The sequence below is a fragment of the Heliangelus exortis genome, chromosome Z (assembly GCF_036169615.1).
Source record: "Heliangelus exortis chromosome Z, bHelExo1.hap1, whole genome shotgun sequence".
In the NCBI taxonomy this organism is placed as follows: domain Eukaryota; kingdom Metazoa; phylum Chordata; class Aves; order Apodiformes; family Trochilidae; genus Heliangelus; species Heliangelus exortis.
Genome location: NC_092454.1, coordinates 59,996,318 through 60,008,723, shown reverse-complemented (window position 1 = coordinate 60,008,723; position 12,406 = coordinate 59,996,318). Strand labels below are relative to the sequence as shown.

At 43.0% G+C, this 12,406-nt stretch overlaps 1 protein-coding gene across 2 annotated transcripts in view; it reads left to right on the top strand.

Moving 5' to 3' along the window:
- Positions 1-12,406, top strand: part of ELP1 (elongator acetyltransferase complex subunit 1) — a 33,558-nt gene that overhangs the window by 1,221 nt on the left and 19,931 nt on the right. For both annotated transcript variants that reach the window (XM_071730679.1, XM_071730680.1), the window contains exons 2-12: positions 496-648; positions 2,311-2,392; positions 3,709-3,789; positions 4,119-4,204; positions 5,712-5,811; positions 6,667-6,757; positions 9,666-9,789; positions 10,432-10,522; positions 10,963-11,193; positions 11,488-11,658; positions 12,106-12,205. In XM_071730679.1, the coding sequence (XP_071586780.1) occupies positions 496-648; positions 2,311-2,392; positions 3,709-3,789; positions 4,119-4,204; positions 5,712-5,811; positions 6,667-6,757; positions 9,666-9,789; positions 10,432-10,522; positions 10,963-11,193; positions 11,488-11,658; positions 12,106-12,205 (1,310 nt within the window). The remainder of the gene's footprint in view (positions 1-495; positions 649-2,310; positions 2,393-3,708; positions 3,790-4,118; positions 4,205-5,711; positions 5,812-6,666; positions 6,758-9,665; positions 9,790-10,431; positions 10,523-10,962; positions 11,194-11,487; positions 11,659-12,105; positions 12,206-12,406) is intronic.

Sequence of the window (12,406 nt, the reverse complement as noted above, 5' to 3'; positions counted from 1 at the left end):
AAGAGATACTTTAGGTAAAACTTTCTTGTTTTACTGTATCTATTCACATCCAAATGACTTTCCTCTTATTTTTTATTTTCTTTATGTTGTGTCTGTAAAGTCTGTATCATTCCTTTAAAATATTGGGACGGTTTAAGCAGCTACCCATTCACCTCTTAATATTGACACTGTGGAGAAATATGAAAAAGAGGTTGAAAGATTACTAGAAAGACACATTGGAAGCTGCAGTTTTACTACTTACTATTTGCTCTGTTATGTGAGTTTTCTCATTGTGCAGAAATTTTAACAAAAGAGCACTGTCACCATTTGCTATGGATAAATACAAATAAGAACGTACACACTGTTTCCTGGTGCCATTCCCATACTCACTCCTCTTGTGTCATGCTTTGTGTAATGTAGGATGAAATATACCCATGAGTGTTGTTTTGTTCTTTCTGCAAAAAATCTCTGTGAGGTGATGTGTAGTTAGTAAGTCGTGTGTCTCTCTGTGTCAAGGTGACAAGAGAAGTTTCCCTGACTGCGGAGGGTTTCATGCCCGAGGATGGAAGTGGCTGCATCGTGGGTATTGAAGATCTGCCAGAGCAGGAGTGTGTGTGTGTTGCTACAGCAGCTGGAGACATCCTGTTGTGCAATCTCAGCACCAAGCAGGTAATGTGACAGGAAAGACTCAACAATACCAAGGGATTTCAAAGGATAACACTGTTCAGATTTCTTTAGGGAGCAGTTGTATGGTTACTACATACTAGGCTGCAGCTGGTCTCCCTTTTCTTGGCAGATGAGCTGATTTATTGTGAAAGACTTGAGGAGAATTCAGGACAGAATATACACTCCATAAGAGAACTGGAACTGAAATAGTGGCTTTCCTGTCCACAGCCCTAGTCCTGTATGTTTGCTTAGGGGGCTGTTGTCACACACCCTGCAGCACAGGATCCACTAGACAGTTTTACAGGCTATAGATGAGAATAGGTAGTGAATAAAGTCATCTCTTCACAGTTCGTTGTGGGTCAATACAGAGCACCATGCTGACATGACCTAAAAGGAAAAAGTGTTGTGTGTCATGATTTGAAGAACATTTGGAATAAACAATGCCCTAGAAAACACTTAAGGGAAACTGAAGTATGTTATCTGAGTATACATGGCAGGAGCTCGGACACGTGCTTTCTATTCCTTCTTGAGCATCAGGTTTGTACAGTCTTCAGCAAGACACTTAAACATCACAGCAGCACCCTCTGAAATCTGCATCACCTCCCACAATACTAGCCCAGCAGTGCAGGTGTAGGTAAGCATTGAGACAACAGTAGCCTGGCTGGGTTAGTTGTCAGATTTTGCTTATTTGCAGCTCACCTGTTTTGGTTCATGTCTGGCTTTGATTCACAGATGCTTCTTGAAAGTATAATCAGATATGTCAGAAAACTGTGTCCTAAATTGCAACTTAAAATACATTATAAGGGAACAGAGATTAATTGAAGATGTGATGTGTGAGATTTTTCTTGAACTGATGTATGGGTCAGATTTGAGGTTTAACTTCAGACGCTTTATTTCAAGGTTTCAGCTTTAAAAGTGTCTTCTTTCGGTGCAGTCTGGGTACCAAGAAAGAAGTCTTGAAGGTTACTCTGCTTGTTCTGAAACATTTTACGTGTGGGTCATGGTTATTTTGCTCACTGGTGCTCAGTCCCACTTCATGAACTTGAAAAGATTGTGACACCCAAGCGTAATTGTTTGGATGGTATCATCTTGCTATTTATCACAATTGTTCTGTTCCATGACTTTTGCAAAGTGCATGATGCAAGTTCTCTGCCCTCTGCTATTGCTTATATACTCATGATGGCCCAGTAAAACAGGCCCAGTTTTTCATGAACTTTGAAGTTAGTGCAGCTGTACACAGTTGTCAAGTTTAGCATGCATAAACTGATCAGAGTTATAATGGTGCCCCTTAACCGCATGTTGGAATTCTCTAGGTAAGAACTATTATGTCTTTGTTTTGTGACTTCAGTATGTTTACCAATGTAACCACAGACCCAACATGGCAATATTAAGCACTAACACTAAACATGCTGACTGAGTTGCAGTGTAAAGCTCTTGCTAAAACCATATGGTAGAAAATTATAATCTCTAGATTATCTGAGCTCTCATACATAAACATCTCTAGTTAGAAATGTTTATTTCATTCAACACAAAGGGTAAAGTAAGATTTGTGGCTTAGAATTCAAGAAGGAGAGGATTTCTCTGCCTTGGTGACTGAATGCATTTGTGCTGGGATGGTGCTGCACTGGTGCTCCTGCACTTCTGTGATCTAATTTGGTCTTGCAGGTGGAATGTGTCGGAAGTGTGGACAGCGGTCTGAGTACCATGAGCTGGAGTCCTGACCAAGAGCTTGTTTTGCTTGCAACAGGTATCAACAACAGCATGTAAGCTCTCTGCTTTTAGAAGTGAAACTCACCATGGCCGAAATATAAAGCACAGTTCAGTTTAAGACAGAAGAAGCAAAAAGTGAAGTTTTGAAATTGAGGCTAAGACTTACAGAGAAAAACCTCACTTGATCATATATATGAGACTTAATTTCACGATCAGCAAGGTGTTTTGGTGATTCAGGCAGAAGCTGTTCAGGCCCAAAAAGCTGAGTTTTATAGAACAGTAATTAAATAGTAATAAGATCTGAAAAAATTCAGATCTTTAACCAAGGAAATATATTTGATCTTGCTTCCAAAACACAGTAACTCCTGCTTTATATCCCCATTTGGTTTTTCAGTAACAACCCAGCTCCTTGACTCCTAGTGCCTGAGATGTTTATTTTTCATGTGCAGGGCATGGCTTTTTCCCTTACTGAACATCTAAGGTTCTTGACAGCCTATCACCTGCATGACAGGATCCTCCAGCAGAACCTTCTACTCCCATTTATGTGTCATCTACAAAGTTGTCAGGTTCCTGTCCTTCATGTCATTAGTGAATGTGTTAAAAATTGTCTCTAGTGCTCAGGGGCATGCCACTAACGACATGATAGTGGTGAGACTGAACAAGGTTGTCCAGGGAAGTTGTAGCTGCCCACTCCCTAGAAGTGTTTGGGGCCTGGTTGGATGGGGCTTTGAGCAACCTGGTTTCATTGGAGGTGTCCCAACCTTAAAGTGATCTTTAAGGTTGCTTCCAACCCAAACCAGCTGACCTCAAGCTGAACTTTTTGCCATGGATAGCAAGCTATTGCTCTTGGCACTTTGCTGGTTTTCAGTCCATTTCACTGTCCTTTCTTTCATCTATCCCATCCTTCAGGAGTTTGTCTTAGGTGATATACTACATTGTCAAAAGCCATAATAGGATCAATATGAATGGCATCCACTAGTGTCCTGATATCCACAAGATATCTCATTATCCAAGGCTATCAGCACAGGCATGATTTCCCCTTCGTAAATCACTGCTGACTGCTCCCAGGTCACCTTGTCCTTCATATGTTACAAGAAGTAGAAGTTACAGGTACTTATTTTGAAGGCAGAAAGAACTTTCTAAGGTTAGGCCAGGAAGCATGTTTTTGAAGAGAAACCTGAAAGTGCCTCTTCTGTGCCAGCTGGAGATTTTCTGCTTTGAAAGATGTTTTCTCTTTAGTATATGTTACTATTAGAAATATATCTATATTCATAACAGAGCAATAGGAGAACACTCAGATTTTATTTACTGGCAATACCATTACAAATACTGTATTTAATGTCTACCCTACAGGTCAGCAAACACTTATCATGATGACGAGGGATTTTGAACCAGTTACTGAGAAGCACATCCATCAAGATGAGTTTGGGGAAGGTGAGATGTGCACTAAAATGAACTTGTTCAAATTGTTGTCATTGGTGTGTTCTAAGCGTGTAAAAAGTAAAGAATTGGAGCTTGCTGAGCCCCAGGTTACATTTTAGACTATAATGCTTCTGGGCAGTTGAAGGGGAGCACCAATAATTTACTTGTCAGCATAAATTCAAGTATATTCCCTGTACTAGAGGAGTTTCTTGGGTATGTAAATTTTCTGCAGGTTTTTAGAGTTACACTGCGATGGAAGGTGTGGCTTGTTTGGACCTGTGATGTTTACTGTGCAGAGTTGTGCTGTAAATCTCCCACTACAGTGATTATTTCTTCTTCAGGAAAACTTGTTGCTCTTGGCTGGGGTAAAAAGGAGACACAGTTCCATGGATCAGAGGGAAAACAGGCAGCGCATCGCAAACAGACGGTATTATACGAGTTCTCTTATGTTAGGCCCATGCTTCTCTCTGGGAAAACATGCTTAAAGAGGGTTTCTGTTATTCCTGTGGTGCCAGTTTGACACTGTCTTCCTGGTAATTGTCCTCATTACACTTCTTCTGTTTGTTTCTCTTGTACCTGAAATACCGCATTTTTATCCTCCTAATTCAAGACATCACCTGGGAGGAGGTACTTAGAGGACTTTTCATAAACAGCTCAAAGCAAGAAGATTTGCAAGTCCTAGTGCTTGCAGAATTAAAGCCACCCTTAAATCAGCACAACAAATCTTGGCAAACGTCTGCTGTATTCTAAAGCATTAGCATGATGTTGTGCTGAGAGAAGCATAAATAACAGTAGTTAGAACTCCCAGCAGCAGTAGAAAGGTTTGGTCTACTGAGCAGCACTCTTCATGAGATGTGGTACCATCTGCCTGCACATTTTAACTCTTTTCTCCTTTATCTGATACTTCCTTGTTTGAGTCTTGTTTTGTCTAGTTTTTATTTGGTAAAAAGTCAGATAACTTTAAACACTCCACTGCTGGATTTTTCTTCCTGTGTTTGTTTCAAAATTAAAACTGTCTGCTGAAACCTGGCGGTTTAAAGTGCAGAGTCATGAAATGTGGCCTGTTCCAGAATTATTATTAAGATGGACAGGATAAGGCTTGGCTGTATCTGTAAGAATATGCCTGGTCTGACAGAGTTGGAGAGGAACTTTTTAGAAGGGCATGTCAAGCCAGGATGAGGGGTTTTAAGCTGAAAGAGATTTGACATTAGGAAGAAGTTCTTCACCGAGTGTGGTGAGACATTGGAACACGTTGCCCAGGGAGGCTGTGGATGCCCCACCTCTGGAAGCATTCAGGGTGAGGTTGGAGTGGAACCTGGTCTAGTGGAAGGTGTCCCTGCCCATGCAGGGGCATTGGAACTGCGTGATCTTCAAGGTCCTTCCAACCCAAACCAGTGTATGTTTCTGCGATAAATCTTGGAACAGCTGCCTCTTCTATTGAGCCTTTTTCTTTTTTTTTCCATTTGTTTTGTGCTGGAAAGAACCTGTTTGCCTTGAAGAGTTCTACTTCTCATCCCACCTCCTGTCTGTCCTACAGCCTGCCTGGATGCAATGCCTTTCTTGTCCTTCTCCTCCCAAGAGGCTGTCACTCCAGGCATCAGTCATGAGTAAACCCTGATTCAGCCTTGTGTTCAGCTTATGCACAGCTGGTCCATAAGCAGAGACCTTGGTGGAGGAGAAGGGTAGTGTGTGGTAATGTGAATAGTCATACACACTTGCAGGAGGAGCAGGCTGACTTTGCAGACAGTTGTAATTCTGTTTACTGAGATAACATTCTGAGTGATTAATTTTTTCACTGTGCAGCCTTAGTATTTTTTAATGGATTGATTTCATGCCAAGGCTCTTGGAATAGCTGAGCTGCAATGCAGTCTGCTTAGACAAAGACAGCAGTTGCCTTACAGCGTTTTGATGCAACTTTTTTTCTGTGACTTCAGGAAGTGTCACCTACTTCAGCCTGGGATGATGGCAGGCCTCGGGTGACATGGAGAGGAGACGGGCAGTTTGTTGCAGTGAGTGCTGTCTGTCCAGAAACAGGTAAGGGACCAAACCTTTTTGAAATACCAACACGTGTAAGAGTGTCTTTAAGCAGAAGTTTAAGAAAGGAAGGCAAGGACTGTTTGGCACTTGTGGTCTATTGGCCACTTGAAGCAAGGGTGAGTTGAGCTTGTTAGGTGCTCTTTTCTCTATCTTGTTGTTCTGAGAGGCATTTTACAGACACGCTCTTTGCAGTTTGGTTTTTCATCCAGTGAGAAGCCAGCAGAGGTTCCTACAGAGTAGTTACCACCCAAACTGCTTCTTTTACCACTGTTAAATCACTACTCAAGCTCTAGTTTCTGATGGGCTTCCAGTGCCAAATAGATTAATCTCTTTGGATTGCCATATCCGCTGTTCCTCATACAAGCAGTCTTGCCTCATACACTGTTGTTTAAATACTGGTAATACTTTTCCCTAAAGCCACAGAGGTGATGAGTGCATGCATTTCTTGTAAGGCTATAATTTGTATGTCCCCTGATAGATTCAAAGTGCTCAGTAATATTTACTGGACAACATACTGAACTGCACCAAACTGCACTGCTATTTTTACTTCCAGATTAGGGAGGATATTGCTCTTACAGGGAGATTTTAACATTTCTGTGTTTAAAGTAGCAGAGAGAAATGGCTATGACTGAGATGCATTGGACTGAAATTTCTGCTCAGTTCTTTTAGTGTCATTCATTTACTAAGGGAGAACTGCCTGAGACAGAACACGTTCTTGTACCTCTTAAGGGGTACAAGAGAAATCTCCTTTTTACTCATGTCAATAAGAATTCCTAATTCTCTCATAGAATTAGAGAAGTCTTTTCCCCATGCTTTGTTACACCTTTGTCTCACTGTTGTCTCAATCTGTAGGTGCTCGGAAGGTCAGAGTATGGAACCGAGAGCTTGTTCTGCAGTCAACAAGTGAGCCCATCTCAGGATTAGAGCAAGCCCTGTCCTGGAAGTGAGTAGCAAAGCAGTCTGCCTGCTGGCACCAGGTTGTTGCTTTTTTAGAATCATAGAATCCTAGAATGTCATGAGTTGGAAGGGACCTTGAGAGGATCATCCAGTCCAACCCCCCTGCCAAAGCAGGATAACCTAGGGCAAGCCACACAGGAACACACACAGGAAGAGAAGGAGACTTCAGAACCTCTCCTGGCAGCCTGTTCCAGTGCTCTGTCACCCTCACAGTAAAGAAGCTTCTCCTCATGTTTGTGGAACTTCCTGTGTTCTATCTTAAAGCCATTATTCCTTGTCCTATTACTGGGCACCACCAAAAAGAGATTGTCCCCCTCCTACCCTCAGATATTTTTTTTTCCAATTATCATCATCGTCATATATTTATAGACACTGTTAAGATTCCCTCTCAGCCTTCTTTTCCCAGTGCTAAACAGCCCCAGTTCTCTCAGTCTTTCTTCATAGGACTGATGTTCAAGTCTCTTAATCATCCTTGTAGCTCTCCATTGGACTCTCTACAGTAGAACCCTGTCTCTCTTGAACTGGGGAGCCTAAAACTGGATACAGTATTCCAGGTGTGGTCTCACCAGGGCAGAGTAGAGAGGGAAGAGAACATCCCTACATATGCTGGACACTTTTCCTGGTGCTCCCCAGGATACCATTGGCCCTCTTTTCCCCAAGGGCACAGGGAGACCCATGGGGAATTTACTGTCCATTAGGACTCCGAGATCTTCCTCCATGGAGCTGCTTTCCGTCAGTACATCTCCTACTCTGTACTAGTGGTTGATATTATTCCTACCCATGTGCAGGACTCTGCATTTGTCTTTGTTGAACTTCATGAAGTTCACTTTTGCCCAGCTCTGCAGCCTGTCCAGATCTCATTGGATATCAGCACAGCCTTTTGGTATATCAGCCACTCCTCCCAGCTACGTATCAACAGCAAACTTGCTGAGGGTACACTCCATCCCCTCATCCCCTCATCTTCATCATTGATGAAGATACTCAATAAAACAGGACCCGCTACTGATCCCTGGGGAACACCACTGGCCACAGGCCTCTGACTTGACTCTGTGCCACTGATCACAACCCTCTGAACTCTGTTGTTGTGCTACAGGTATCAGTCCACCTCACAGTCCAGTCATATATCCCACATTTCTTAAGTTTTGCTGCAGGGGTGTTATAGGAGACCCTGTCAAAAGCTTTACTGAAATCAAGGTATATGACATGCACTGCTCTTCCGTAATCTACCCAGTTGGCCACACCTTTGTAGAAGGATATTAGGTTAGTCAAGCAAGATTTCCCCATAGGAAATCCAAGTTGGCTACTCCTGATAACCTTCTTTTCCTTCAAGTGGTCAGAGATGGCCTCCAGAATGAGCTGCTCTATCACCTTTCCAGGATGGAGGTGCAGGTCTGTAGTTGCCTGGGCCTTCCTTCTTGTTCTTTTTGAAGACTGGAGTGACATTGGCTTTTCTCCAGTCCTCAGGCACCTCTCCTGTTTGCCAGGATTTTTCAAAAATGATGGAGAGTGGCTCAGCAACACCAGCCAGCTCTCTCAGCACACCTGGCTGCACCCCATCAGGGCCCATGGATTTGTGCGTTTCAGTTTATCCAAGCCATCCCTAACCCAATCCATGCTGACCAGTGGGGAGTCTTCCTCCAGCTGTGCTCCCTTACTTTTAGTGACTGCAGTTCCTGAGGGCTGCTCTTTGGAGTAAAGATGGAGACAAGGCATTCAGCATCTCTACCATATCTGCATCTTCTGTCACCATATCTCCTGCTTTATTTAGCAGTGGACACATCTTTTCTGATTTTTCTCATTGATGTATTTGAATAAACTGTTCATGTTTTTCTTTACCTCCCTAGCCTAAGTTCCAAGAGAGCCTTGGCCTCTCTTGTCAAATCCCTACATACTCTGGCAGCATTTCTATAATACTCCCAGTTAACCAAACCATTTTTCCACGCAACATAAATTTCCCTCTTCCATTTAAGTTTCTCCAGGAGCTCCTTGTTTATCCATGCAGGTTTCCTGCCTCCTCTACTTGAGCTTTGTGGAGGTAGTGTTTGAACACTGACCTACTGACTCAGGCCTTCCTACCTTAAAGAAGACTAGGTTAGCCCTCTTAAAACCCAGGGCAGAGCTTTTACTTACTGCCCTGCTTCTTTTCCTAGCAATACTAAACTCTTAAAATGTCATGGTCACTACATCCAAGACTGCCCCAAACCTTAACATCCGTGACCAGACCTTGTTAATATAGGGTCCCAGCACTTCACCTCTCCTCCTTGTAATCTTCAACCACCTGCAGCAGAAAGTTGTCATCAGTGCACTGCAGAAGCCTTTTGGACTGGTTATGTCTGGCTGTGTGATCTTTCCAACAAATATCAGAGTGATAGAAGTCACCCATGAGCACCAGGGCATATGACCTCAAGGCTACTTCTAGCTGTCTGTAGAAGGCCTCGTCAACAGCTTCTTCTTGGTTTGCTGATCTATAGTAGACACCCACAACAGCATCTCCCATGTTTTATGTCTGTTAAGTCTTACCCATAAGCTTTCAGCACTGTCATTGTCTCTCCCTGCTCAGTGCATTCTAGTTGCCTGCTCATATAAAGGGCAGCTAAACCACCTTGCCTTGTCAGTCTGTCCTTCCTGAAAAGTACATAGTACATCATATAGTATCATATAATACATCCATAATCAATCTCAGTAATGTAATGATGTTTTATTCCCTGGCCACAGTCTTTGATCAGCATCAATGTAAATGTTGTTTGTGTTTGTTTTTCCCAAAACTTGAAGAGAGCTTTCTTCTGCTCCAGTATGAGGAATAACAGCCCTGGAGAAAATGGGATATGATTGGTGCTTAAAATGACAGCTAGTGATTGTATGATCAACCACTTTTTGTTTGGCTCTTTTTTAAGGCCTTCTGGAAGCCTGATAGCATCCACACAAGAAAAACCAAATAGGTATGATGTTGTTTTCTTGGAGAAGAACGGACTTCTTCATGGCGAGTTCACCCTCCCATTCCAGAAAGGGCAGGTCAAAGTAAGTGCTGTGTCTTGGCTTCTTTGATTAGAGAGTAATGGAGAGGAGGACTAGATCTTTTTCATATTACAAGGGGAAGGTTTTAGCTCAACACTAAGTGCTTGGAAATAGAAAAAGTGACCTGAAAATAGAACAGTGAAGAAGCCTGTGGAGAGCCTGCAGTGCCCCCTGCAGGCCCTTAGTACACATACAATTTAAGGGGCATTGTAGCCTTGGGTGCTTTTGACCACTTATACCTTCTACCAGGCAAATGCTTCAAAAGTGCTTTTCAGGATGTTGGCTCTTGCAAGAATGAGGTGAAATAACCCATTATCCCAAATCAGAGAAGAGAGAAGCTACTGCCAGGGTGTTTGAGAAGTCTTTTGGCAGATGCTTCCTGAGTGCCAAGTGAATGCTGCTGTCAGGTTTGTGGTTGTATTGCCTCTTCAGCAGTGTAGAACCACTATGAGAGGTTCAGCTTCAGGATGCTTTTCTCCAGCTGTCAGGAGCATTACAATACACAGTAATAATATTAGTATATTAACTCATGCCTCTTACATTATTGAAAATGAGAAGCAACTTGTGGTCCTGCAAACCAGTCAGGAGCATACTCACCCTATGCAGAAGCAACAGTATCAACAAGAGCCATGTTTGTTTCTGCAGGTTAATGAACTGCTTTGGAATGCAGATTCTACAATCCTGGCTATATGGCTGGAAGATCTCAAGGTGGAAAAATCCAACCCATGCAGTTACGGTGAGAGCACTGTGTGAGGCTCTGGCTCTTCCAATTCCCTGTAAATGTGGTTAGCATTGAGTGTTCCTCTGCAAGACACTGGGGAGTCTTACCTACAGCTTTGAGACACCCATGTGGGTCACGAAGTTGGTAGCTGAAGCATCTTCCAGGCTACAGTAATTAGAAGTAGTATTAATGAAATGCTAAAAGTGTGAGCCCTTCATAAAACGTGGCTGCCTTCTCACAAGGGGAACTCAGAGAATTCTAGCATTGACTTTTTCCACAAAGTCTGTTGTTCGAGCTTCTTGTGCTGGCTGTTGTATGACACAGCCCATGGGCTGATGTCTAGAACTATGATTTTTATTGCACTTAACCCACCCCTAGAAGAGCAGCAGCTGTGGGGAGAATTTGAGATGTGTGTCAGGTAGTTGTCTTGGTAATAACCATTTGTTTTTCTACAGTTCAGCTGTGGACTACAGGGAACTATCACTGGTACCTGAAGCAGAGTCTACATTTTGGTAGTTTGGAGGAAAATCGTTTAGTGTCATTGCTGTGGGACCGAGAGAACCCCTACAGACTGCATGTACTCTGCCTGGGTTGGCATTACCTCTTCTATGACTGGCACTGGACCATAGACCATGGAATGGGGGACAACAGCCAGCATGTGGCAAATGTGGCTGTAATAGATGGAGGTAAGCAATGGGAAGGCCACTTTGTAATTTCAGGGTCAGGATAGGCATAGCCTTCTGGATGCAGGCTGAATGGGACTGTGGTAGTTCTTCTGTTATCTGCTGTTATTAAAACCTGTTAATGAGGGGGATGTAATTAATGGAAGCTTCAGAGGTGGTTCAGTGGAGTTAACTACAACGGGCACAGCAGCTGTGTTTTTCCTTAGCATTGCTCCTACTTTCAGTAAAGAACCTAACAAGAGCATCAGTAACATTTGGTCTGGGTTACAGCTTGTTGTTTTTTTCCCTCTTCCACAGATAAAGTGCTTGTCACAGCATTCCAGCATGCTGTGGTGCCTCCACCCATGTGTACCTATGAGCTTCAGCTCCAACAGGCTGTTAATCAGGTTGCATTTCACACAGATCCCAAACGTAGTGGAGATATGGCTATCCTGGATGCTGACAACAAGATCTCTGTGTACAGATATGGTGAGAGCATGTTGCACTGGCCTGTTAAAGGAAGCCCTCTGTCCCTAAGGCAACCCTGGCAGACTAGTAGGGTGATGGTCACTCAAGTCTTTAGTAGTCAGGAGCAAGATATATCCGGTTCAACTGTGGGTTCATGCTCAGTGCTTTTATCTCCAGTATTTTGGGTGGCAACAGGAGCATTTTGATGGTTCACTGGGGTTGTGGGAAGACAGTATTATCCTGACAGGAGACCATTGCTCATGGCTGAGTTTTGTACTGTAACATTACGAGGTATCTGTGATCTCAGAGTACATGCTAATGAGGGTTAAGTGTTGGCTTTACATGTAGGAATAGTATTTTCTGATTTTTATAGTAGATTCCTGTAGCATCTACTTTTTGGTAAGAGTGAAGATGAAAGGGGCTCTTTTGGGAGGATTTCTAAACTCTGCTTTGTTCTGTATTTGCTAGAACAGAGCACAATGAATGACCTCACTGTCAGGTTTGGAGCTGTGGGTGGAAATGGATTTAAAGCATCTGTGGAAACACCATGCCTGGATAAAACCTACAGGTAATACTGAACTAGTACAATTGTAGTGGAGAGCAAAGGGACTACCCTTTTCTACCTAGATGTGTTAGAGGTCACAGCTCTGACCACTTGTCTCAAGATTTTGAAGACATTATCAGATAATGTGTTTTCACTGACACTGTGGCTGCAATTAGTGCTAAGGACTGAGCAACACAGTGGGCAGTTTATCCTGAGAGGTGCCCT